This window comes from Microcaecilia unicolor, chromosome 5 (assembly GCF_901765095.1).
Source record: "Microcaecilia unicolor chromosome 5, aMicUni1.1, whole genome shotgun sequence".
NCBI lineage: Eukaryota > Metazoa > Chordata > Amphibia > Gymnophiona > Siphonopidae > Microcaecilia > Microcaecilia unicolor.
In genome coordinates, this window is record NC_044035.1 from 85,252,402 (window position 1) to 85,279,417 (window position 27,016).

The 27,016-nt window shown below is 52.2% G+C and overlaps 1 protein-coding gene across 1 annotated transcript in view; it reads right to left on the reverse strand.

The window, feature by feature from the left end:
• Positions 1-27,016, reverse strand: part of PTEN (phosphatase and tensin homolog) — a 308,757-nt gene that overhangs the window by 178,139 nt on the left and 103,602 nt on the right. The window contains exon 3 of the mRNA XM_030203074.1: positions 22,186-22,230. Coding sequence (XP_030058934.1) covers positions 22,186-22,230 — 45 coding nt within the window. The remainder of the gene's footprint in view (positions 1-22,185; positions 22,231-27,016) is intronic.

Here is a 27,016-nt window from a genome sequence, read left to right on the forward strand (position 1 = left end):
TGGGCCCGCACACCTTCATCGTTGAGGACAGGAGGCAAAGGAAAGAGAACTCCCTGCTTCTCGACCTCCTGGAAAGGACTGAGACGTATGGAAAAATCTGAAGCGTTGCCCCTGAAAAAACTCTGGATGGCCGAAAACGATGAAAGTCACGGCCTCTGCCACGAGCTGAGAAACTGCGACGACCAGACCCTCTCGGACAATCCTCTGGCAACCTAGAGACTATAGCCTCACCCAGACTATTCACCAGCACGTCCAATTCTTCTCCAAAAGAAAAAAGCCCTTAAAGGGAAATTTACTAAGCTTAGACTTAGAGGCTGCATCCACCAACCAACCCCGGAGCCAAAGCGTACTATGAGCCGTAACCGAAAGAGTTCAGCCCATATCCAGCTTAGCTACTTCATTATCAAAAGCAGAAAGAACATCTGAAGAATGATCCCAAACTTTCTCAGAAAAGCGGAAACAGGACCCACAAATGGCAGCCTGCACTGCCAGAGCCGAAACATCAAAGGGATTCTTTAACAAAGATTCAATCCTGCGATCCTGGGGATCCCACAGAGCCGTACCCCTATGCACCGGGACAGTGTTTCTTTTAGTAACAGCTGAAAGCACCGCATCCACTACGGGGAAACGTAAAGCGAATGCTACATACCTGTAGAAGGTATTCTCCGAGGACAGCAGGCTGATTGTTCTCACTGATGGGTGACGTCCACGGCAGCCCCTCCAATCGGAATCTTCACTAGCAAAGTCCTTTGCTAGCCCTCGCGCGCCCGCGCGCACCGCGCATGCGCGGCCGTCTTCCCGCCCGAAACCGGCTCGAGCCGGCCAGTCCAGTATGTAGCAAGACAAACTCTTAAGGGAAGACACAACTCCAAAGGGGAGGCGGGCGGGTTTGTGAGAACAATCAGCCTGCTGTCCTCGGAGAATACCTTCTACAGGTATGTAGCATTCGCTTTCTCCGAGGACAAGCAGGCTGCTTGTTCTCACTGATGGGGTATCCCTAGCCCCCAGGCTCACTCAAAACAACAACCATGGTCAATTGGGCCTCGCAACGGCGAGGACATAACAGAAATTGACCTAAAAAAATTTACCAACTAACTGAGAGTGTAGCCTGGAACAGAACAAACAGGGCCCTCGGGGGGTGGAGTTGGATCCTAAAGCCCAAACAGGTTCTGAAGAACTGACTGCCCGAACCGACTGTCGCGTCGGGTATCCTGCTGCAGGCAGTAATGGGATGTGAATGTGTGGACAGAAGCCCACGTCGCAGCTTTGCAAATTTCTTCAATGGAGGCTGACTTCAAGTGGGCTACCGACGCAGCCATGGCTCTAACATTATGAGCCGTGACATGACCCTCAAGAGCCAGCCCCGCCTGGGCGTAAGTGAAGGAAATGCAATCTGCTAGCCAATTGGATATGGTGCGTTTCCCTACAGCCACTCCCCTCCTATTGGGGTCAAAAGAAACAAACAATTGGGCGGACTGTCTGTGGGGCTGTGTCCGCTCCAAGTAGAAGGCCAATGCTCTCTTGCAGTCCAAAGTGTGCAGCTGACGTTCAGCAGGGCAGGAATGAGGACGGGGAATGAATGTTGGCAAGACAATTGACTGGTTCAGATGGAACTCCGACACGACCTTTGGCAGAAACTTAGGGTGAGTACGGAGGACTACTCTGTTGTGATGAAATTTGGTGTAAGGGGCCTGGGCTACCAGGGCCTGAAGCTCACTGACTCTACGAGCTGAAGTAACTGCCACCAAGAAAATGACCTTCCAGGTCAAGTACTTCGGATGGCAGGAATTCAGTGGCTCAAAAGGAGGTTTCATCAGCTGGGTGAGAACGACGTTGAGATCCCATGACACTGTAGGAGGCTTGACAGGGGGCTTTGACAAAAGCAAACCTCTCATGAAGCGAACAACTAAAGGCTGTCCTGAGATCGGCTTACCTTCCACTTGGTAATGGTATGCACTGATTGCACTAAGATGAACCCTTACGGAGTTGGTCTTAAGACCAGACTCAGACAAGTGCAGAAGGTATTCAAGCAGGGTCTGTGTAGGACAAGAGCGAGGATCTAGGGCCTTGCTGTCACACCAGACGGCAAACCTCCTCCAATGAAAGAAGTAACTTCTCTTAGTGGAGTCTTTCCTGGAAGCAAGCAAGATACGGGAGACACCCTCTGGCAGACCCAAAGAGGCAAAATCTACGCCCTCAACATCCAGGCCGTGAGAGCCAGGGACCGGAGGTTGGGATGCAGAAGAGCCCCTTCGTCCTGCGTGATGAGGGTCGGAAAACACTCCAATCTCCACGGTTCTTCGGAGGATAACTCCAGAAGAAGAGGGAACCAGATCTGACGCGGCCAAAAAGGAGCAATCAGGATCATGGTGCCTCGGTCTTGCTTGAGTTTCAACAAAGTCTTCCCCACCAGAGGAATGGGAGGATAAGCATACAGCAGGCCCTCCCCCCAATCGAGGAGGAAGGCATCCGACGCCAGTCTGCCGGTGGCCTGAAGCCTGGAACAGAACTGAGGGACTTTGTGGTTTGCTCGAGATGCGAAGAGATCCACCAAGGGGGTGCCCCACGCTTGGAAGATCTGGCGCACCACTCGGGAGTTGAGCGACCACTCGTGAGGTTGCATAATCCTGCTCAACCTGTCGGCCAGACTGTTGTTTACGCCTGCCAGATATGTGGCTTGGAGCACCATGCCGTACCGGCGAGCCCAGGTCCACATGCTGACGGCTTCCTGACACAGGGGGCGAGATCCGGTGCCCCCCTGCTTGTTTACATAGTACATGGCAACCTGGTTGTCTGTCTGAATTTGAATAATTTGGTGGGACAGCCGATCTCTGAAAGCCTTCAGAGCGTTCCAGATCGCTCGTAACTCCAGAAGATTGATCTGTAGATCGCGTTCTTGGAGGGACCAGCTTCCTTGGGTGTGAAGCCCATCGACATGAGCTCCCCATCCCAGGAGAGACGCATCCGTGGTCAGCAATTTTTGTGGCTGAGGAATTTGGAAGGGACGTCCCAGAGTCAAATTGGTCCAAATCGTCCACCAATACAGGGATTCGAGAAAACTCGTGGACAGGTGGATCACGTCCTCTAGACCCCCAGCGGCCTGATACCACTGGGAGGCTAGGGTCCATTGAGCAGATCTCATGTGAAGGCGGGCCATGGGAGTCACATGAACTGTGGAGGCCATATGGCCCAGCAATCTCAACATCTGCCGAGCTGTGATCTGCTGGGACGCCCGCACCCGGGAGACGAGGGACAACAAGTTGTTGGCTCTCGTCTCTGGGAGATAGGCGCGAGCCGTCCGAGAATCCAGCAGGGCTCCTATGAATTCGAGGTTCTGCACTGGAAGAAGATGGGACTTTGGGTAATTTATCACAAACCCCAGTAGCTCCAGAAGGCGAATAGTCATCTGCATGGACTGCAGGGCTCCTGCCTCGGACGTGTTCTTTACCAGCCAATCGTCGAGATATGGGAACACGTGTACTCCCAGCCTGCGAAGTGCCGCTGCTACCACAGCTAGGCACTTTGTGAACACCCTGGGCGCAGAGGCGAGCCCAAAGGGTAGCACACAGTACTGGAAGTGGCGTGCGCCCAACTGAAATCGCAGATACTGTCTGTGAGCTGGCAGTATCGGGATATGTGTGTAGGCATCCTTCAAGTCCAGAGAGCATAGCCAATCGTTTTGCTGAATCATGGGGAGAAGGGTGCCCAGGGAAAGCATCCTGAACTTTTCTTTTACGAGATATTTGTTCAGGGCCCTTAGGTCTAGGATGGGACGCATCCCCCCTGTTTTCTTTTCCACAAGGAAGTACCTGGAATAGAATCCCAGCCCTTCTTGCCCGGATGGCACGGGCTCGACCGCATTGGCGCTGAGAAGGGCGGAGAGTTCCTCTGCAAGTACCCTCTTGTGCTGGAAGCTGTAAGACTGAGCTCCCGGTGGACAATGTGGAGGTTTTGAGGTCAAATTGAGGGTGTACCCCTGCCGGACTATTTGCAGAACCCACTGATCGGAGGTTATGAGAGGCCACCTTAGGTGAAAAGCTTTCAACCTCCCTCCGACTGGCAGGTCGCCCGGCACGGACACTTGGATGTCGGCTATGCTCTGCTGGAGCCAGTCAAAAGCTCGCCCCTTGCTTTTGCTGGGGAGCCGCGGGGCCTTGCTGAGTCGCACGCTGCTGACGAGAGCGAGCGCGCTGGGGCTTAGCCTGGGCCGCAGGCTGTCGGGAAGGAGGATTGTACCTACGCTTGCCAGAAGAGTAGGGAACAGTCTTCCTTCCCCCGAAAAATCGTCTACCTGTAGAGGTAGAAGCTGAAGGCTGCCGGCGGGCGAATTTGTCGAATGCGGTGTCCCGCTGGTGGAGAGACTCTACCACCTGTTCGACTTTTTCGCCAAAAATGTTGTCCGCACGGCAAGGCGAGTCCGCAATCCGCTGCTGGATTCTATTCTCCAGGTCGGCGGCACGCAGCCATGAGAGCCTGCGCATCACCACACCTTGAGCAGCGGCCCTGGACGCAACATCAAAAGTGTCATAAACTCCTCTGGCCAGGAATTTTCTGCACGCCTTCAGCTGCCTGACCACCTCCTGAAAAGGCTTGGCTTGCTCAGGGGGAAGAGCATCAACCAAGCCCGCCAACTGCCGCACATTGTTCCGCATGTGTATGCTCGTGTAGAGCTGGTAAGACTGGATCTTGGACACGAGCATAGAGGAATGGTAGGCCTTCCTCCCAAAGGAGTCTAAGGTTCTAGCGTCCTTGCCCGGGGGCGCCGAAGCATGTTCCCTAGAACTCTTAGCCTTCTTTAGGGCCAAATCCACAACTCCAGAGTCGTGAGGCAACTGAGTGCGCATCAGCTCTGGGTCCCCATGGATCCGGTACTGGGACTCGATCTTCTTGGGAATGTGGGGATTAGTTAAGGGTTTCGTCCAGTTCGCAAGCAATGTCTTTTTTAGGACATGGTGCAAGGGAACGGTGGACGCTTCCTTAGGTGGAGAAGGATAGTCCAGGAGCTCAAACATTTCAGCCCTGGGCTCGTCCTCCACAACCACCGGGAAGGGGATGGCCGTAGACATCTCCCGGACAAAGGAAGCAAAAGACAGACTCTCGGGAGGAGAAAGCTGTCTTTCAGGAGAGGGAGTGGGATCAGAAGGAAGACCCTCAGACTCCTCGTCAGAGAAATATCTAGGATCTTCCTCTTCCTCCCACGAGGCCTCACCCTCGGTGTCAGACACAAGTTCACGAACCTGTGTCTGCAACCTCGCCCTGCTCGACTCAGTGGAGCCACGTCCACGATGGGGGCGTCGAGAGGTAGACTCCCTCGCCCGCATCGGCGAAGCTCCCTCCGCCGACGTAGTCGGGGAGCCTTCCTGGGAGGTGGCCGCTGCCGGCACCGCACGCGGTACCGACGTCGGGGACCTCAACCTGGGCGATGGGCCAGCCGGCGCCACGCTCGACGGTACCGGAGGCGCAAGCACCGCCGGTACCGGAGGGGTAGGGCGCAACAGCTCTCCCAGAATCTCTGGGAGAACGGCCCGGAGGCTCTCGTTTAGAGCGGCTGCAGAGAAAGGCTGTGAGGTCGATGCAGGCGTCGACGTCAGGACCTGTTTCGGGCGAGGAGGCTGTTCCGGGCTGTCCAGAGTGGAGCGCATCGACACCTCTTGGACAGAGGGTGAGCGGTCCTCTCGGTGCCGATGCCTGCTGGGTGCCGAATCCCTCGGCGACCCAGAGCTCTCGGTGCCGACGCGGGGAGGAGACCGGTGTCGATGCTTCTTCGACTTCTTCCGAAGCATGTCACCGGAGCTCCCCGGCACCGACGAGGAGGACGTAGAATCCATCCGTCGCTTCCTCGGGGCCGAGGCCGAAGAAGGTCGGTCTCGGGGGGGCTGTACCGCAGGAGCCCTCAGGGTGGGAGGAGACCCACCCGAAGGCTCACCGCCACCAGCAGGGGAATGGACAGCCCTCACCTGCACTCCTGACGATGCACCACCGTCCGACGACATCAGCAGACGAGGTCCCGGTACCACCGGCGTCGATGCAGCTATCCGATGTCTCGGCGCCGATGCAGAGGCCCGATGCCTCGATGCACTCGATGCAAGGGCAGCCGAGGAAGATGGTCTGGACGCTGACGACGTCGATGCACTCCAAGATCCCGGTGCCGATGCCGACGAAGAGCCCGAGAACAAAACGTTCCACTGGGCTAGTCTCGCTACCTGAGTCCGCCTTTGAAGCAGGGAACACAGACTACAGTTCTGAGGGCGGTGCTCGGCCCCCAGACACTGAAGACACGACGAGTGTCGATCAGTGAGCGAGATAACCCGGGCGCACTGGGTGCACTTCTTGAAGCCGCTGGAAGGCTTCGATGTCATGGGCGGAAAAATCACGCCGGCGAAATCAAAGTCCGAAATGACGGAAAAAGAGCACCAAAAACTTTAGAGGGAGAAAATCTCGACCGAGGCCGAAAAGAGGCCTACCCCGACGACGAAAGAAAACTTATCGGGGCCAAAAGCTGGAAATACGGGGAGGATTGAAACGAAACCCGGTGGAGGGGTTCCGGAGCACTTCCCGAGTACAAGAAAAGCTTTTCCGAAGAAAAAAACACGTTCAACAATATGGACGCGCGAGGTCGACTCTCCGGGGCTCGACACGGCGAAAAATACGACCGTACCGAGTGCGGACAAAAGAAGACTGGCCGGCTCGAGCCGGTTTCGGGCGGGAAGACGGCCGCGCATGCGCGGTGCGCGCGGGCGCGCGAGGGCTAGCAAAGGACTTTGCTAGTGAAGATTCCGATTGGAGGGGCTGCCGTGGACGTCACCCATCAGTGAGAACAAGCAGCCTGCTTGTCCTCGGAGAAAGGTCTTTATCCAAATCAGGAACCGGATAAAGTCTGCCCATGGACCTAGCCAGCCGAAAAGCAGAATCAGGAAACTGCCACTGAACCTGAATAATATCCCTAATGTCTTGATGCATAGGGAAGGACTTACCTGGTCTGCAAATACCCTTGACCAGCAAATCCACCTTTCTGGGCTCTGACAGCTGAAAAACCTGATCATAAAATTGGAAAGTAGAAGACACCACAGAAATGAGCTCCTGAAGATCATCTTTATGGAAATCCTGAGCACTGAAGGATCATCCCCCACAGGAATAGAATCCTCATCTTCTACTGTCTGGTCAAGCTCCACAGGACACCTCTCCTCATGAAAAAATGCCTCCTCTTTAAAGAGGGGCATATCCTGTTCCTGAGTACCAGACAGCTGCTGACAAAAAATCTGGACCGTTTGTGAGTCAGAGAGGCCCCCTGCAGAGACCGGCTACCCGGAGAATCCACAGACGCAGCCTTATGAATAAGAAAAATCTGGTACATCTGTACCACAATACAGGAGAAAAAAACTTCATTCCCCCGCTGATAAAACTGGATTTTGCAGCATAGGAGCAGGCCCAGCAGAAAGAGAGGCCTGCGAAACAACCGGAGGCATAGCAAACAAAATGGCGGTGTTTCCCGCTGAAATCGGCACCGAAGGAAACGCAACCGGCAGCATAACATCGAACTCGGCCCCCCCACCCCAACAGCACTGTCAATTTATCAGTCGCTACACCCTGAAACGCAACAGCGGTGCTGTACCGACACACACACGCCGCTCCTAACCCAAGCCGCTGACACAGCAAACAACGGCAAAGTTTCTCCGAGATCGCTACAGAAATAAACAAAAAACAGCTGATCCCTTAACAGCTGATCACTCCGACACAAACCGCTCCGGAGCTGCCCTGCTCGCTATCACTACTCACCAACAGCTCTGCCCAGACAGCAGACCGGGAGGCTGTTTCTTAAAAAATTTTTTTTTGTAATTAGCAGCTGCCTCTCCCACCTCTAAAGCTCACCTCCTCGAGGGGCTTGAGGTAAATTCATACTGCTTTAACAGCAAAACCAGGCTGGGAACGATAAATTAGCCAGCAAACAGGGAGGATGGGGGGAAGGGACTCGGCCTTCCGAGTGTGGCACCTCCAAGGCTCTGAGGGACCTCCACAGGTTTCAGCCTTCCAAGAGCAGGTTTTTTTTGTTTGTTTGTTTTAAATGCACAGGGACACAGAAGAAAATTATACCAACATTGAAAAATTAATCAAACGAGAGAAAGGAATAGAAAAGATTGAGACTGAAGGGCTCACCACCTTTTCCACCTGCTGGAGACTGAGATTACTGGATCTTTCTCTAGCTGGCAAGAGCTCTTACTGGCTCGCTAGAGTCAATTTTTGTTTTTCTCAGTCTCCACCTGCTGGAAGCGTACACGACCCATCAGTCACATTCTGGGCCGGTCCGGAGGGACGCTAAGGAACAAGTATTGTATTTATTGCTGGCGCATTTATATTCCATTTAGATTAAGCGAATTACAAAATAAACATGATTACTAACATATGTTCATCATTTCACTTACAAGACTATCTCACAAGCTTCACCATCAAACTTCATGAAATTTTCAAACTACAGCTCAGTAAAACATCTCTACTACTATACAAAAGAAATTCCCTTTCACATATGGGAAAATTAGGTTCTTACCATGATAATTTTATTTCCTTTAGTCATAGCGGATGAAGCCATTACGTATGGGTTGTGTCCATCAACCAGCAGGGGGGTGATAGAGAGCACTCAACTTTTCACAGTGCCTCATGGCCAGCTAGCTCCACTGCCTCTTCAGTATTTGAAGCTTCCAAAGCAGTATGGCAAACTGCAATGGGAATAACATGAACTTCCCTCACAGCGAACGATGGCCCCTTAACAAGGGCATGAACTCAAAAAAGGAGGGCATGAACTCAAAAAAGGAAGGAATGAACTCATCCTCCTGGAGGGAATAAACTCGTCCTCCACTTTGTATAAACGAAGGGAATACTTGCATCCTCCTGGAAGGAATAAACTCATCCTCCCAAAACATGAACTGGAGGGAATGAACTCATCCTCCTATAACTGTAACAAGAATCCTGAAGACTATTTTCCGACTCCCCAAGGAAGAAATATAACTTCAGGAAACAAGAACAGCACCTAAAATCAGAATCAGTGCAATACAGACAATCATATAGGGAGGGTTCATGGCTTCATCTGCTATGACTAAAGGAAAGAAAATTATCATGGTAAGAACCTAATTTTCCCTTCCTTGTCATCAAGCAGATGAAGCCATTACATATGGGATGTAACACAGCAATCTCTAAATAGGGTGGGAACAAGCCACACCACGCGCTAGCACCTGTGCTCCAAAACACGCATCCCTCCTGGCAGCCACATCCAGCCTGTAATGTTGGGCGAAAGAGAGCTTAGAAGCCATGTTGCAGCACTGCAAATCTCATGAAGAGATAGTGCTCCAGTTTCCACCCAGGAAGAGGAAATCGCTCTTGTGGAATGTGCCTTAAAGGCTTCAGGCGGAGCCTGGCCAGACAGCAGATATGCTGAAAAGATAGCTTCTTTGAGCCAACGGGCAATAGTGGCTTTAGACGCTGAAGACCCTCTGCGAGGACCTGCAAACAGCACAAAAAGATGATCAGAGGTCCTGAAAGAATTTGTAATTCGCAGATACTGCAACAGAGTCCTGCGCACATCCAAAAGGTGCAACTGCCCAAATGAATCTGGAAACTCCTTCTCAACAAAGGAGGGAAGAAAAACAGGCTGGTTTAGGTGAAACCACCTTAGGCATGAAGGAAGGCATGGTCCGAACCGTGACCCCTGACTCTGAGAATTGCAGAAAAAGGTCTCTACAGGACAGCGCCTGGAGCTCTGACACCCGTCTCGCCGAAGTAATGGCCACTAAAAAGACGGCCTTCAGTGTCAAATCTTTCTCTGAAGCACGCCGAAGCGGCTCAAAGGGAGCCCCCTGAAGGGCCTTCAATACTAACCCCAGGTTCCAAGCTGGACAAGGTGCCCGCACGGGAGGACGGAGCCGAAGCACCCCTCTAAGAAACCGTGCCACATCTGGATGAGCAGCTAAGGACACGCCTTCAATCTTGCCACGCAGGGAGGCCAATGCTGCCACTTGCACCCGCAGGGAATTATAGGCCAAGCCTTTGTGTACACCGTTCTGCAAAATGTCCAGAATCGGCGAGACAGGAGCCTGCAACGGAGAAAGCGCTCTTGAAACACACCAGACTTCAAACTGGCGCCAAATCCTGGCATAAGCCACGGAAGTGGAGCGCTTACGGGCATGCTGGAGTGTGGAAATTACCTTATTTGAGTAGCCTTTATCTCTCAATTGCACCCTCTCAATCGCTATGCCATAAGACCAAAGCGGCAGGTGTCCTCCATGGCCACCGGACCCTGTGACAACAGGTGCAGAACCAGAGGTAACAGAAAGGGAGCCCCCAACAGCATCTGTCGGAGGTCCGCATACCAAGGCCTCCTGGGCCAACCCGGGGCGATGAGCACCACTTCTCCTGGATTCAGCCGAAACCGCAGGAGCACTCGCCCTATCAAGGGCCACGGAGGGAAGACATACAAGCCCAGGGGCCAGGGTTGAGCCAAGGCATCCAACCCGGCAGAGCGAGGATCCCTCCATCTGCTGAAGAAGCACGGGACTTTGGCATTGGAACTGGTCGCCATAAGATCCATCACTGGCTTGCCTCATTTGGCACGTATCTGCAGGAATACATGGTCTGCTAGTTTCCACTCTGCTGGATCGATCTGATGCCTGCTTAGTCGGCTTGCACGTTGCTCTGACCTGCAATGTGAGCTGCTGACAGGGACTGTAGATGCAGCTCGGCCCAGTGGCAAATTTGTTCGGCCTGCGCGGCTAGAGCTCTGCACTGAGTGCCGCCTTGTCGATTTATGTAGGCCACTGCTGTCGTGTTGTTCGACATCACTAGGACAGTCAATCCTTCCAGGGTCACTTGAAAGGCCAGAAGAGCCAGAAACACCGCTTTCAACTCCAGGCGGTTGGTAGACCACTCCGACTCGTCGGGCGTCCACAGACCCTGGGCATGCTTCCCCTGGCAATGTGCGCCCCAGCCCTTCAAGTTGGCATCTGTTACCACTAGGCACCAATCGGGGAGCGCCAGCGGCATTCCCCGCCGCAACATGCTGTCCGAGAGCCACCACTCCATACTGAGACGGGCCGCAGGGAGCCAAGACGTCTGCACTGATAATCCTGAGATACTGGAGACCATCGTTGAAGTAGAGAATACTGTAGAGGTCTCAGGTGCGCTCTTGCCCATGGCACCACTTCCAAGGTGGCCGTCATCGATCCCAACAGCTGGACAATGTCCCAAGCTCGCGGGCGGGGCATCCTCAGGAGCAGATGGACCTGATTCTGAAGCTTGCACCGCCTTTGCTGTGTCGAACCTGGCCCCCAAATATTCTAGAGATTGCGAGGGACCGGTCAGGTGACTTTTGGCCATATTGACGACCCAGCCCAGAGATTGAAGGACTGAAACCACTCTGGCTGTAGCTAGATGACTCTCTTTTTCTGAGTCTGCTCTGATGAGCCAGTCGTCTAGGTACGGGTGAACCCGGATACCCTCTCGCCTGAGAATGGCAGCTACTACCACCATTACCTTGGAGAAGGTTCGGGGAGCTGTGGCGAGGCCAAAAGGCAAGGCCCGAAACTGGAAATGTTTTCCCAACACCGCAAACCGCAGAAACTTCTGGTGCTGTTGCGTTCTCAAGGGCCTTGGCATCCTGTCAGGTCCTCGAGGCAGGACTGGAGTTCGTGAGCCCTTGGGCCACTGCCGAGGAGCAGCAGCGGCAGGCAAGACCACCTTGGAACTGGATACCCCGAAGAGCAGTACTGGAACTCTGGACTGGAGTAGTACAAGGCAGGCAACTAGAACAGACAAAACAGGAACAGCTTCACCTGCACTTAGCCACCGTTCCTCCGGAGTTGAGCTCCGAAGTGCAGGTGGCTGGCAGGACTTGCAGGATAAGGCAGGAACTGAAGATCCAGAGGACCCACCCTGGGTCTGGGATACACGAGGGAGACCAGACTAGGAACTAAACACAGACAGTGTGCTGCTGCACAGCCACTAGCAAGACCCAGAAGACAGACCTAGGAACACAAGGCGTACAGAAGCCTAGCAGGAGCAAGGACTAGGGCAGCATACACACTAGGCAGAACGGGGATCCGGGAATACCCACAGGGTAAACCCTCTAGCTAGGTGGAGACAGGATACAGGAATAACCAACCAGGAATACACACTAGCTAGACAGATACAGGATATACACTCAGGATATACAAGAAGGGTAGGCCACAGGCTAGGCAAGGCAGGACTTAGGGTAAAGAGAGAAAACCAGGAAGAACAGGCCAGGGGTCTTGGGCTGGCAGCAGAGCAAACAGAGTAACCAGGAATAACAGGCCAAGGGTCTTTGGGGCAGACAGAACAGACAGAGTAAACCAGGACAAAGGCTTCACCCCAACCCAGGGTAAGCCAGGGACAGAGGCTTCACCCCAAACCCAGGGTAAGCCAGGAAGGACCCGCAGTCCACAGACAGAGGCTTCCCCCCAACTCAGGGTAAGCCAGGAAGGACCGCAGTCCACAGTCAGTGGCAGGGAAGACCCCCCACGGAAGGACAACAGAGACACAAACACAGAAAGAAGCTGGGCTGGAACCCAGAGAGAGGCTAAGCAGTACTGCAGCAGACACTTACTAACCTGACCTGGCCTAAGAGCATAACACTTCATGCAAAGGCACTGACTGCAAGCACAGCACTTCCTTATGAAGGCTTTCACTGATGAGTCACCAGCAGTAAGACAGAAGCAGGAAGTACACTGACCCCAAAGAGAGGCTTGACACACACAGGAAGTGAGCCCTCAGGAAAGAACAGCAGGAGCCATCTTGGAAGCTGGCATAGAGACGGTGGCAGCCATCTTAGATGCTGGCTCCCTAGAGAGGCACAGCCCACACAGGTGAGGTCTAGTGAAGCAATCAGGTTCATGCTGGAAGCAGCCAGCACACCAGGACAGAGACAAGACTAACACAAACACAGAGAGAAGCCAGCACAGCCGCTGGCCCCCAGAAAGAAGGTAAGGCTGAGGGTGGTCACGGCCACAGACGTGACAGGTGCGGGGGCCAAATTGGTATGTGCAAGTAAGCTTTTTTCAGGTCCAGAGACGTGAGAAACTCTCCTGGCTGTACCGCCGCAATGACGGAGTGCAGGGTTTCCATGTGAAAATGCCGCACTCTTAAGGACTTGTTTAGCTCTTTTAAGTCCAGGATCGGGCGAAAAGACCCGCCTTTTCGTGGCACCACAAAGTAAATGGAGTAGCAGCCTAGACCTTGTTCGGCAGGAGGCACCGGGGTCACAGCCCCTATCTGGCACAGACTGTACAAAGTCTCCTCTACCGCCGCCCGTTTAGCGGCAGAACCGCATCGGGACTCCACAAACACGTCTCTCACCGGGGCATCGAATTCTATTCGGTATCCGTCTCTGATCAGGTCCAAGACCCACTGATATGCGGAGATTTTGGCCCACTCCTCGAAAAAGAGGGAAAGTCTTCCTCCGATGACAGGAAACGAGGAGGGGGCTGGCGCACCATCATTGAGAGGTTCACCCCTGAACTCCAGGCCTTGAACCGGCAGCTGCGGAACGTTTGTCCGAGCGAAAGGAATTTGTCTGCTGAAAGCGGCCACGCAAAGTGAACCCAGCAGCACGCCGCGGGCAGTACCTTCTAGCTTCACGGAAGCGAGGTCTGTAAGAGGAGCGGACCGCCTGACCCTTAGAGGAAGGCTTCGACCTATCTTCGGGCAAGCGCTGAGGTTTGGAATCCCCCAGGCATTTAACAATGTTTTCCAGCTCCTCAGCAAACAGGAGAAGGCCTTGAAAGGGCAACTTCACCAACCTTTGCTTACAGGCCATGTCCGCCGCCCAATGTCGTAGCCAAAGAGTGCGGCGAGCTGCCACTGCTACAGCCATTTGTTTAGCCGAAGCTCTGACCATATCATAAAGGGCGTCCGCCAAAAAGGACAAGGCCGACTCCATCCGCGGAGCCACTTCAGATAAGGTCTCCGCTCCATCACCTAGCTGTTCCACTGCCTGCTGTAACCAAGCCAGGCAGGCTCTAGCAGCATAACTGCATGCAGACGCCCGAACAGTGAGACCTGCCAAATCAAAGGACCGCTTCAGAGCTGAATCAAGCCTGCGGTCTTGAATATCCTTCAGGGCAACACCTCCTTCAACAGGGAGGGTAGTTCTCTTTGTCACAGCCGTGACCAAGCATCCACTTTAGGCATTGCAAAGCGAGCCAAATGTTCCTCACTCAGAGGGTATAATTGCCCCATAGCCCTGGCAACCTTCAAAGGTCCCTCGGGGTCAGCCCATTGAGCCGAAATAAGCTCTTGGATGGAGTCATGCAAAGGAAAGGCTCGAGCAGGCTTTCTGGTACTAGCCATCCTTGGATTAACAGAGGAGGCTGTGCCACTCCCAGGATCTTCAATCGAGAGGGCTTGTAAGGCATCTGAAATAAGCGCTGGCAGCTCCTCGCGGTGGAAAATCCTCACCGCAGGCGGATCATCAAGCTCCTGTGGCAATTCTGCACCCGACTCTGGCTCCTCAGCCCAAGAAGTTCTGCCAGACCCCTCAGAATCCTCATAGCCCAACCACTGGGGGGGGGGGGGGGGGGGCAGTGCGCCACACTCAGAAGGGGAATTAGCCCTTCTGCGTTTATCAGGAGGATAAGAAACAGGCAAAGCCAACTCCAAAAGACCAGGATCCACCGGGGGGGGGGGGGGGGGGGCAGGCAGAGGGTCCGAAGATCCCTGTGGAAGAGCTCTTTTAAGCATGCATGCCCTATGCAGCATTAAAACAAAATCAGGGGAGGAAACCGCTCCCTGACCACCCGGATCCTGCCCAGGGCTATCAGCTCTATTATTCGCCTCACTCAAAGGAACCCCCCCCCCCCCCCCCCCCCGGATTCAGGGCTCTCCGTCGCAACGTAGGCCGCACCATGTGGAAAATCCAAAATGGCGTCCACTGCCAGCTCAGAGCGCGAAAGATCGCCGCTCGCCATGCTCGGGCCAGCTCTACCGTCTGTACAGCACGAATTACAGAGCTCCGCTGCTGATTTGCGCTTGCCACATTTAGAACAGCGCTTTACAGTCTCCACAGCCATCGCTGAAAACGGCGGTAAAATTCAAAAATGGCGGTTTGCGCCAAAAAACATCCCGATCGCGGGCCCACCCCGGAGTCAGAAAACACTCTTACCTCACTAGACCGAGTATCACAGCTCCAGTCCTGCAGAAGAATCTCAAGAAAAAAAACCTCTTTTCCAAGATCGCTGCGCTAAAGCGCGATGAGACTTTAATTATTTATTTATTTACTAGCCGTTAAGCCCGTTAAAATGGGCGCGTATTGGAATGGTTTTTTTTTCCCCCAAGGCCCCCTCCCGTTGCAGCTGCAAGGCCCCTGCCATCCTTCTTCCCTGCCAGCTCCAAGGCCCCCTCTGTCCCTCCCTCCCAGCTCCAAGGCTCCAGTCCTCCCCCTTCCCAGCTGCAAGGCCCCCCGCCCGCCCTCCCTCCCTCCCAGTTCCAAGGCCCCAGGCCCTCCCCCCCAGCTCCCAAGGCCCCCTGCTCTCCCTCACAACTGTAAGGGCCCCATTCCCTCACAACTGTAAGGGGCCCCCTCACAACTGTAAGGGGCCCCCTCCCCCCCCCGGTGCCTTCTTCCCAGCCAGCTGGAAGGCCTCCCCTCCTTCTGAGACCTCCCATGTCCCCTCCCCCCCCCAAGGTTGCCGCTACCGCCCCCCCCCCACCCCGCAGTCGCCCCCGCCCCCCCTTCACCCGGCCCGGGCCCTCTCTTCGTTATTCAACTTACAGCAGCGCCAAAACAGCAGCAAGCAGCAGCTCCCGTTGGCCTTCCTTCACTGCCTGTGCCTCGCCCTCGTGTGACGTCACGTCGGCGAGGGCGGGGCACAGGCAGGGAAGGAAGGCCGACGGGAGCTGAAGCTGAGCTGCTTGCTGCTGTTTCAGTGCTGCTGTAAGTTGAATAACGAAGAGAGGGCCCGGGCCGGGTGAAGGGGGGGTGGTGGCGACTCCGGGGGGGGGGGGGGGGGGCGGTAGCGGCTACCTTGGGGGGGGGGGGAGCGGTAGCGACGTCAGCGGTTCCCTCCCTCCCCTTCCGCGCAGTTTCCCTCTCTGTCCCGCCCCCCTCCCCCCGTCATCACGTCTTGACGCGGGGGCGGGACAGAGAGGGAAGTCTCTACTGCGCATTTGCAGGTGAGTCGGTCACTTGCCATTTATAGGTTTGATTTTTAACGCTGTGAGGAAAGCAGAGGCAAAAGGTAAAATTATGTCTTACCTGATAATTTTCTTTCCATTAGTCCCTCAGATCAATCCAGAGACTTGTGGGTTATGCCCCTCCTCTAGCAGGTTAGATAGAGAGAACTCAGAAGTTTGCTACAATAGAGCATGTGCAGCCAGCCTCACTTCAGTATAACGATACCAAAGCAGTAAGAACCATAGAACACTCTCCTGTCTCTGCAAAAGCAGCGTAAACTTGGAAGAAACTCTCCGAGCTGCTATAACTTAGAAATGTAAATATAAACACAATCTAACAGCCTTACCCGTCCATAGACAAAGGAATGTGAACAGAACCGACTGAAGTATACTGAATCCGATCAGAGATTACGAAAGCAAATTCCAGGGAGGGGCTCTGGATTGATCTGAGGGACTAATGGAAAGAAAATTATCAGGTAAGACATAATTTTACCTTCCATAGCGTCCCCAGATCAATCCAGAGACTTGTGGGATGTACCAAAGCAATCCTCATCAAGGGTGGGACGGCCTACTCCGGCCGCCAACACAGAAGTCCCAACAAGCGCCTCTCGACACGCAACATCTCGACGGCAATGCATAACAAAGAAATGCCAAGACGACCAAGACGCCGCTTAACAAATGTCCTTCAACGACACCAGACGACACTCCGCAAAAGAAGAGGCCTGAACCCTCTTGGAGAGTGCCCGAATGCGAATAGGGAAAAAATCCCCCAAACAACAGGTAAGCCGACGCAATAGCCTCCCTAAGCCACCGATCGACCGTGGCCTTAGAGGTCATGTTCGCTTTCTTATGACCTGCGAACAGCACAAAAAGATGATCTGCTTTCGAAACGAATTAGTCGCCTCCATATAACACATCAGAGGTCCCCTAACGTCTAAACCCCGTAGAGCTCGAAAATTGTGAGGGAAATCCTCTTGCTTGAAGGATAGATGGCAACACCACTCCCTGGTTAACGTGAAAACTCGTGACTACCTTAGAAACCAAGGACAGCACCCATCGAATTGTCACTCCCGCCTCCGAAAAAATGGAGAAAGGGGCTCTGCACGAAAGGGCCTGAAGCTCAGACACCTGCCTGGCTGAAGCCATTGCCACCAGAAACACAATCTTCAACTTGAAAACATTCAAGATCTTTACTCAGGGGCTCGAAAGACCGCCGAAACGCCCTAAGGACCAGGTTCAAATTCTAATCCGGCACCACCAGAACCCAAGGAGATCTGAGATGCCCTACACCGCTAAGAAAACGAACGAACTCCGGAAGAGACACTAAGGAGTGGCTCCCCGAACGACCCCTCCAGGAAGCCAATGCCGCTAACTGACCTTTTAAAGTACTTAGCGACAGTTCCTTAACTATCACTTCCTGCAAAAAAGCCAGAACGGACCCAAGAGGGTCTGATTGAGGGGTCTGCCAAGGAACCCCAAGCCACAAACGACCTCCACACTCCATCATACGCAATAGAAGTGGAACATTTGCGCGCCTGTAACATGGTCCCAAAAACCGCCTCCGGTTATCCTGGACACCTCAGACGCGACCGTACAAAGGCGAGGCCATAAGCCCAAATGGAGCGTGATCTTTCATGACTACCGGCCCCTGAAGGATAAGACCCGGCCAGTGAGACAGGTGGGACGGCTCGTCGATCAGGAGGCAAATCAAGCCCGCATACCAAGGACATCTGGGCCAGTCCAGCGCAATAAGTATTACTGGACCTGGAAGACGAGAGATTTCCCCACTACTTGACCGACCATCGGCTACGGAGGAAAGACATATAGAAACTCCAACGGCCACGGCTGAAGAATAGCATCCATTCCTTTGGACTTAAACTCTCTGCCTCTTAACTGTTGTTGCTTACAGCTTTATTAGTAGTAACGGTGGGATTTGAACCGTCTACCTCTGCATTACAAGACCAGTGCTGTTACCACTTGGTCACAACTGCACTTTGCTGAAGAACCGGGTCACCTTGGGATTGTAGAAACAAGCCATGAAATCCATCACCGGAGTCCGCCAGCGATCCGAAATCTGGCTGACAGCTGGCGGAGAGAGCTCCCACTACCCGGCATCCAAGCGACTGCGACTGAAAAAGTTGGCCTGTACACTTAGCACTCCCGCTATGTGAGCCGCCAACAACTGAACTCGACGCTTCTCTGCCCCAAGAGACAGCACAGACGCCTCTTCTGCCAGCAGAGCACTTCGAGTTCCGCCCTGCTGAATGACGTACGCTACCGCCGTCGCATTGTCGCAGAGAACTTGGACTGGTTGAACTCTCAACAACATCTCGAAAGCTAGGAGCGCCAACTGAAACGCCCGAAGTTCCATGAAATTGAACTGCAACCAACTCCCTTGAGCTGAGTGGCCGAGAACCACACGCCACTCCGACGCGGCGAGAGGCATGCCTCGAGTCAGTATCTGACCTGGGCCAACACCGCAGAGCAAAAGAAGCTCGCGGTGTCCAGGGAAAACGAATCGAAGAACCTTGGAAAGGAAAGACCAACGGCTGAGTAGATACCATTGCAAAGGCCGCATGCGGCTCTGGGCCCAAGGAACGATGAGGGAAGAAACCTGGCACAGCTTCGCCCGTTGCTGTTTCGGAAGAAAACCTCCGCCCTGACGGGTATCAGTCGTACTACCAGGTACACCAGAGACAGATGGTGTAGCAGCATATGTCTGTAGTACCATTGCATGCTACAAAAAGCAAGCTACAGTGGGTCGTGAAGCTGCACCCCTAGAGCTCAGTGCTTACTCTCAGCTGATTGCAACCACTATTAAGCTATCTCTACACTGAAGTAGCTCCTGGGCCACTCCTCATGAAATTTAGGTACCCCATAAGAAACAATTAGAGGTACCGGGAACGCTGCAGTACCAGGCAGCTGAGGCTAATATGTAAAAGTGTGTCCAGTATCAGTGTGCTAAGAGACAGAAGAGCAAAATTTAAAACTGAAGAGTTCTGAAAACTGTTCCAGTCATGTAAGAACTACTTGGCCAAGCAAGCCATAAGAGATAATGAAATAAAACATGCCCCACTGGAAATCTAGCTGAGCCCACAGTATCTAATAGGATGGAAAAACCAGCCTTGAACCTATAACCTTCAGGCTGAAAGGCCAGCAGCCCTCCTCAATAAAACTAGATTGATGTAACCAATATCCACAGAGCAAATGCCACCAGGGAAGCCAGGGGAGCCCAGAGGGTGCAGGGTTACCAAGGAAACCAAGAGAAACCTGAGAGGCCTGCACTAGCCTCAAAATGTAACATTTCACACAGAAACATCTAGTGAACAGCCTTAAGCCTGACTACTAAAACACTGTACTGCCATGTCTGAGAAAGAAGAAGAGTGGAAGAGTAAAAACCTAGACCCTAATCCTGATCCCTTCCTCCTTTCCATTAAATATGTACACACCCCCTGAACCTCCTCAAGGAGGGTCCAGAAATAGTCTTACTGTAACTCACCTCGAGAAGCACAGGCATCTCTACCAGGAGACTTTCAGATAGGCAGTACTTTCCAAGCAGCAGCATAAGGCTCTCACTGTCACAGCAAAGCTGCAGGAGACTAAAGGGTCACCTACCTCGCCCCTGGAAAGCTGAGGAAGACTCAAAGCTGTGGAAAACCAATATGCAGAAACTGGAGTGCTCCACACTAGGTTCCCAATCACATTCCTGAAAGATCTACATATAAAACTGCCTGAACTGCAAGCACATCAGAACCCAGGGGAGCACTGGGGCCTCAGCAGTGCCATGTGGAGTGGCAATAAAGATGGAGCTATACTAGATTGTAAGCTCTTGAGCAGGGACTGTCTCTTTATGACACATTGAGCCTGCAAATAGGTGGGAAAATGTGGGATACAAAAGCAATAAATAAAATAAATGTCAGGTGTTAAATACATAAAATAAATGTCAGGTGTTCAGCGCTGCAAGTGTTTGGTAGCGCATACAAATGCTAATAATCAAGTGCGCACATACACCCAAGAACAGAATAGCCTCATGAACCTAACAGGCTTCCGCCGGCTCCTAGTGCCCGAACAAATGGAAGAGCTAACTGCAGAGGATATAAAATTAGAACTTACAATGCCTGTATAAAGAACGGAATCAGTTCTTCCCTTTAAAGAGCCTGGTCGCGGTGAGGTCAACTCCCTCACCCGCGGTCAACTCCCTCTGTTCAAGGTGCCCTGAAAGGATTCCCCTGACCCTGGGACACCCTCCGAATCCATATGTCATCCCAGGGTTATTATGGAGGGCTAAGTGACTTGCTCACAGACAGAAGGAGCAGCAGAGGGAAATGAACCCAGACAGCCAGGTTCAAAGCCTGCTGCACTAACCATTATGCTACTCCTCCACTCTACTGGCCCCTTAAACCCAACCGGGCCGTCTTAGGCGGCTTCTGTACAAACTCAGAGCCCGAGGCAGCAGAGCCTCGAAAATGGCCGCCTCCTGCACCTCTCCCTCAGAGCGCAATAAAAACGCTTTGAGCAAAAGAGTAAAAACTCCGGGGGAAATGCCCCCATAATAGCCTTTTCCGGGAGAGAAATCGAGGCTTCTCTGTCGGAGGGAGCCCCAGCAGATCCCACCGCCGCATCCTGAGACCGCGGCGCTAGCGAGAAAATGGCGCCGGCGGATCAACAGGTTAAATCACAGACTTTCCCGCCAAGTGAAAAACGATCCCTTTTGGCGCCGTGGTGCCCAACACGCAATCTCCTGATCCGCACTATGACTCACTACAGTCGCGGAACAAAACTCACAGGGAAGCGACGTGCCACCGTGCCCCGCAGCGCGAGCTGCACTTAACGGACTCCAACAGAACGGACATAGCCCCAAAAGCCTTACCTTCTCCGCAGTCCCAGCCCTGCTCACGTTCCAATTAAGCTGAACGGAGAATTGTTCCAAGCGCCAAGCAAGCCAAAATGAGGCTGGACCGGAGAATCGTTCCGTCTGTTTTTTTTTTTTTTTAAGAGACAGGAGAGGAATACAGCCAAAATCCTTAACAGAATTTAAGTATGCTGACAGGGGGAGAAGGGTAGGGACCTGGCACCACCAGGTGTATCCCAGAATGTGCTCCAGCACCTCAACCCCAGAGAAAGCTCAACACACCCGAGGGAACGGGATAGGAGCCTCAGGCCACAGAGCTGCACTTTATGCTTCCTTCTACCTGCTAGATAGAGAGAATACTGAAGTGAGGCTGGCTGCACATGCTCTATTGTAGCAAACTTCTGAGTTCTCTCTATCTAACCTGCAAGAGGAGGGGCTTAACCCACAAGTCTCTGGATTGATCTGGGGACGCTATGGAAGAGGTAAATAAAAACACTCCAGAGGCTCAGATAAATGGGAAAGGCAGGGAAAGGCGAACCAATGTGCCTGCATCCACTGAGTGGGAAAGGACAGGGAAAAGCAAGCTAATATGTCCACATCCACGGGGGCATGGGTAAGGGAGGGAAAGGGCTGACCTATGTGCCTTCAAAGTGAAGCTGCTATAGCCTCTAACACCCCGGCTAACAACTGGCAAGCCAGGAGCCACCCCCAGGCAGATTTTTGATGGAGCTCGAAGAAGCTGCAGCCACCCTGCTTGGGGAGATAGAGAATACTGAACAGGCAGTGGAGCTGGCTGGCCATGAGGCACTGTGAAAAGTTGAGTGCTCTCTATCTCCCCCTGCTGGTTGATAGACACAACCCATAAGTAATGGCTTCATCTGCTTGATGACAAGGAAAAAGTTATTTTTGAATAGACTAGTTTTTTAAGGCATACACATGGAGTGGAGGAGTGGCCTAGTGGTTAGGGTGGTGGACTTTGGTCCTGGGGAACCGAGGAGCTGAGTTTGATTCCCACTTCAAGCACAGGCAGCTCCTTGTGACTCTGGGCAAGTCACTTAACCCTCCATTGCCCCATGTAAGCCACATTGAGCCTGCCATGAGTGGGAAAGCGCGGGGTACAAATGTAACAACAACAACAAAAAAATATATATATATATACTTACAGATTGTATATCTTGTAATGGTTTTTATGTTTTAAATCCAAAAACCTTAAAAAGAAATAAGTCATTAATATTTGAGAATTGCTTTATAATTCATTACTTTACATTGTCAGAATACGGATTATCATCCCATCAAAAAGGTGCACACACTTGTCAACGTGTGTACCAAATAAACATTTTAAATTAGTTTAATATTACAAACACATGAAAGGAAATTTTCAGAGAAAATTTTGTTTTAAATTTTTTTTAATGTAAACACAAGTGGGTTGGATCCTGACCTGCATTCTAAAGCAAAGTTGCTTATCTATAAAAGGCATTCTCAGAGGGCAGCAAGACGATCAGCCACACAAGTGGGTGAAATCAACAGACAAGAACATTCACCAACAGTTAAATCTGAATAGGCATGCATACAATTCCTGTGTGTAGCTGCCTCACTGAGCCATTAAAGGAAAAAAAAATGTTCTTACCTGCTAATTTTCTTTCCTCAAGTCCAATTTAGTCCACAACGTAAGGTTATGCCCCTCAGCCAGCCAATGGCAACAGACTACTACTACTACTATTTAGCATTTCTACAGCGCTACAAGGCGTACGCAGCGCTGCACAAACATAGAAGAAAGAAAGAAACCATGCTCTTTAAGAGCCCACATGCAGCCTGGGCAGTTCAATATTTCTTTAATAAGGCAGATAGGAACTTCCAACCACACCATTTAACTTTAACTGCAAGAGGGCTCCAAATCAGCCAAACCAGTCAATAACTGTAGGCTCTCCTTCACTCCCAGCCTTTGGAAGACTTCAGCCTGACCCAGTCATGCAACTTACAAGGACAGGCTTCTGAACTGTCTGGTTGGACTCAAGGAAAGAAAATTAGCAGATAAGATCAAATTTTTCCATCCTTTTAGTTCCCCAGATCAGTCCAGAATCCATGGGATGCAGCAAAGAAGAAAGCCACCAACCACCATTGTCGTGTAGATAGCGTCCTCTAGTCTGCACATCCTGACTAATGCCTGAAGAAGAATGAAAAGACATTCCATTCCACCCAAGATGTGGCTATGACTCTAGTCTTTGTTCAGAAGAATAAGTGCCAAGGCAATGGCTTCCTTCAATGTACAACAGTAGTCCTTGAAGCCATTTCACCCTTCTGGACCCCTCCAAATGCCATAAATAAGCAATCCAACCTATGAAAATCACCAGCTCTACATAGCACAGCAGTGTTCTGGCTGAAATAACCCCTCCCATCCTCATGATGAAAAGTGGGCAACACCATGTCTAACTGATGTGGAAGAGCACTGCTACCTTGTGAAGAAAAGCGGGAACCATCTCTGTAAACTGTAGCAAGTCATGGTATGAAAGGGCTTGCAATTCTGACACCTGCCTAAGTGGCCACCAAACATATCACCTTTCAAGTCAATTCCTTTAGGGATGCCTTCTTAAGTGTATCAAAAGGTGCAGCCACCAGCACTTTTAGAACTAAATTGAGGTTTCACAAAGAAACCACTGGACGTACAAGGCGGGGGGGGGGGGGGGGAGATGTGCCACACCTTCAGGGAAATATCACATCTGGATGAGCATTCAGGGAGGTACCTTCTAGGCAGCTGCAGAAAGTGCTGTGAGCTGAACCTTCAAGGAAGGCAGGGAATAGAGTGGAGTGGAGGAGTGGCCTAGTGGTTAGGGTGGTGGACTTTGGTCCTGGGGAACTGAGGAACTGAGTTTCATTCCCACTTCAGGCACCAGCAGCTCCTTGTGACTCTGGGCAAGTCACTTAACCCTCCATTGCCCCATGTAAGCCGCATTGAGCCTGCCATGGGTGGGAAAGCGCAGGGTACAAATGTAACAAAAAAAAAAATAGGATCATTTTCAAATGGAAAACACCTGAGCTACCAGGACTTGAAAGGGATCACAGCTTCTTTCTACACTAAGGCCCAGATGCACAAAACTTTAACATCCCTTTAACGAGGAAATTTTAAACCGTAGCATGCATTAAAGGCCTTTTTCGGACGAAGCTAGTAGTTAACGAAAACGGAATACAAACAACTGCCATTGTAATGTGGACGATTCGGGATGCACTAACCATACCGACGATTGCACTGAATCATTTACCGCAATATATTTTACGTGTGGTCAGAGCTGTCCTTAAGGCCTGAGCTGTCAGACACGCTGCTACTCCCCACTCCCCCCTGCAGCATACAAATCCAAGCTGGCATGTTTAAAAGTAAGATTAAATAAAAACGCTACCGCAGTACTTCCTAAGCTTTCCCCTGCATCCATAGAAAACTAAAAACAAAAATCGAAATAGGATCGGGGGGGGGGGGGGGGGGTTAAGGGCACTCGTCAGGAGCGTCCTGTATGGACGGCCTTGCCCCCCCCCCCCCAACTGCTCCCCGCTTCCCTCTACACGAAAAATCGAAAGTTTAGCAGCCCCGGTCCCCCTCCCTTCCTGTTCCTTTCTCTCTTCTCTGCCAAAGCTCCGCCTCCCGTCATCCTTCACCCCCGTGCCCCGCCCCTGTCACCCCCCCTGAGGTTGTCTACGCCGCTCCCCCCCTCCACCGGGACCCCCCTCTGCATTACCGGGCCCGCACAGCGCCTCTCACCTCTGTCTGAAGGCGCTGCACGAGCAGGAAGATCTGTTCGTCGCCGAGTCTTCATGACATCTCTCCTTCCCTGGCCTAGGCCCGCCCCCTTCTGATGTAAGTAACTACGTAGGTTACTTACGCCAGACGGGGGCGGGCCCAGGTCAGGGAAGGAGACGTCATGAAGACTCGGCGACGAACAGATCTTCTTTCTGTCCATGCAGCGCCTTCAGACAGAGGTGAGAGGCGCTGCGAGGGCCTGGTAATGCGGAGGGGGGTCCCAGGGGCGGGGCACGGGTCAGAGGATGGCGGGAGGCGGAGCTTGGGACAGTACAGCGAAAGGAAGAGAGGAAGGGAGGGGGGGCTGGGGCTGCTAAAATGTGGAGTTTTCTTGCAGGGGGAAGCGGGGAACAGCGGGGACCTCGCGGGGGGGGGGGGGGGGCAAGGCCGTCCATACAGGATGCTCCTGACGAATGCCTTTGCCCCCTCCCGATCTATTTCGATTTTTGTTTTATTTTCTTCTAGTGCAGGGGGAAGCGGGGAGCCACGTGTTTGTGTTGTGGGGTTTTTTTTTTCTTTGTTTTGACGTTTGTGGCATGCGCAGAGCAGCCAGCATAACACTTGGCTGCTCTGTGCATGCTTTAGGGGCCGATTACCGACGGGGATTACGAATGTTTAATACATTGTACTTTTCAATACCGCACCGAAACAAAGGAAAGCACTGAAACACAAGACTCAGAGAAACACAGCACAGACCTTCAGGAGTAAAACATTCAGGAACAAAACCAAGCATGGATAAGATCTAAACAGGTAGCACAAGATTAAGAGACCTCTTGCAAAGGCCACATAGGAAAGCTCCTTGGGTCCTTATAAAGGAGTAGGCTGATGATGTCACATGTACGAAAAGAAGCAGAGGCAGGGAGCCCAAAGCGAGCCTTGGCTTACAGAAAGAACAATAGGAAATGAAGCAGACTGGAGAGGTCACAGAGCTAGATACAGAGAAACAGTAGGTCTGAACATAAGGGCATGGCCACAACCGTGACAACATGTGGTCTGCACTCACAGAACAAGATCAGGATAGCTGCAATGGAACCCAACACCTGAATGAAATCCAAGGTATGAGATGCCCTCATTGCCAGTAAGACCTGGATCTGGCTTTGCAGCTTTACTCTTCTCTGCTAAAGAAAGAAAGTTTGCCCATCTGGGTAAAATACACTGGGAGAGGCACAACTTGCTCTTCTACAGATTACACACTAACAATCCAACCCAGCACCTCCAACAGCTGATCATGAGGCAACACTTCTCTTCTAAATTTGATCTGATCAGCCAATCATTGAAGTAGGAGCACTGTCAAATGTCTTCTTTCCAGAGAGCTGCTTTTGTCACTACCACCTTGACCTTGGAGGTGGTCTTGGAAGCAATGGCTTGACCAAAAAGGGAGGGGACTAAAATTAAAAGTGCTACCCCAACACAGTAAACCTTAAGTAACTATGATGTGGCAATCATATCGGAATATTCAAGTAGGCCTTCCTAGGGTCGAGAGCCAAAAGAACTCTCAGCCAGACCACTGTGATGACTGATCACATGGTTCCCATTCAGAAAAATGGCACTTTGAGTGCCTGATTTACTGTTTTCAGGTCTAGGGAAACGAAAATGATAAAGTGGATAGCACAACTTCCCTATGAAGGCTAAAGAGGCTAGGGCTCTTTAATTCGGAAAAGAGACGGCTGAGGGGAGATATGAGAGAGATCTGTAAAATAATGAGTGGAAAGGGCAGGCAAAAATTGCTCCGTTTACTGTTTCCAAAAATACAAGGGCTAGGGGGCACACAATAAAGCTACTAAGTAGTAAATGTAAAACAAATCAGAGAAAATATTTCTTCACTCAACATCTAAAGCTCTGAAATTCAATGCCAGAGAATGTGGTAAAAGCAGTTAGCACAGTAGGGTGAAAAAAAAAGTTCATAGGCTATAATTAAGATGGACTGGAGAAAATCCAATGGTTAGTCCTGGGACAAACAGCATAAAAAGTGAATGATACATACCTGTAGCAGGTGTTCTCCGAGGACAGCAGGCTGATTGTTCTCACGACTGGGTGACGTCCGCGTCAGCCCCCACCAACCGGAAGAAGCTTCGCGGGCGGTCCGCACGCAGGGCACGCCCACCGCGCATGCGCGGCCGTCTTCCCGCCCGTGCGCGACCGTTCCCGCCAGTTGAATGACAAGCAAAAAGATGAAAACGCAACTCCAAAGGGAGGAGGGAGGGTAG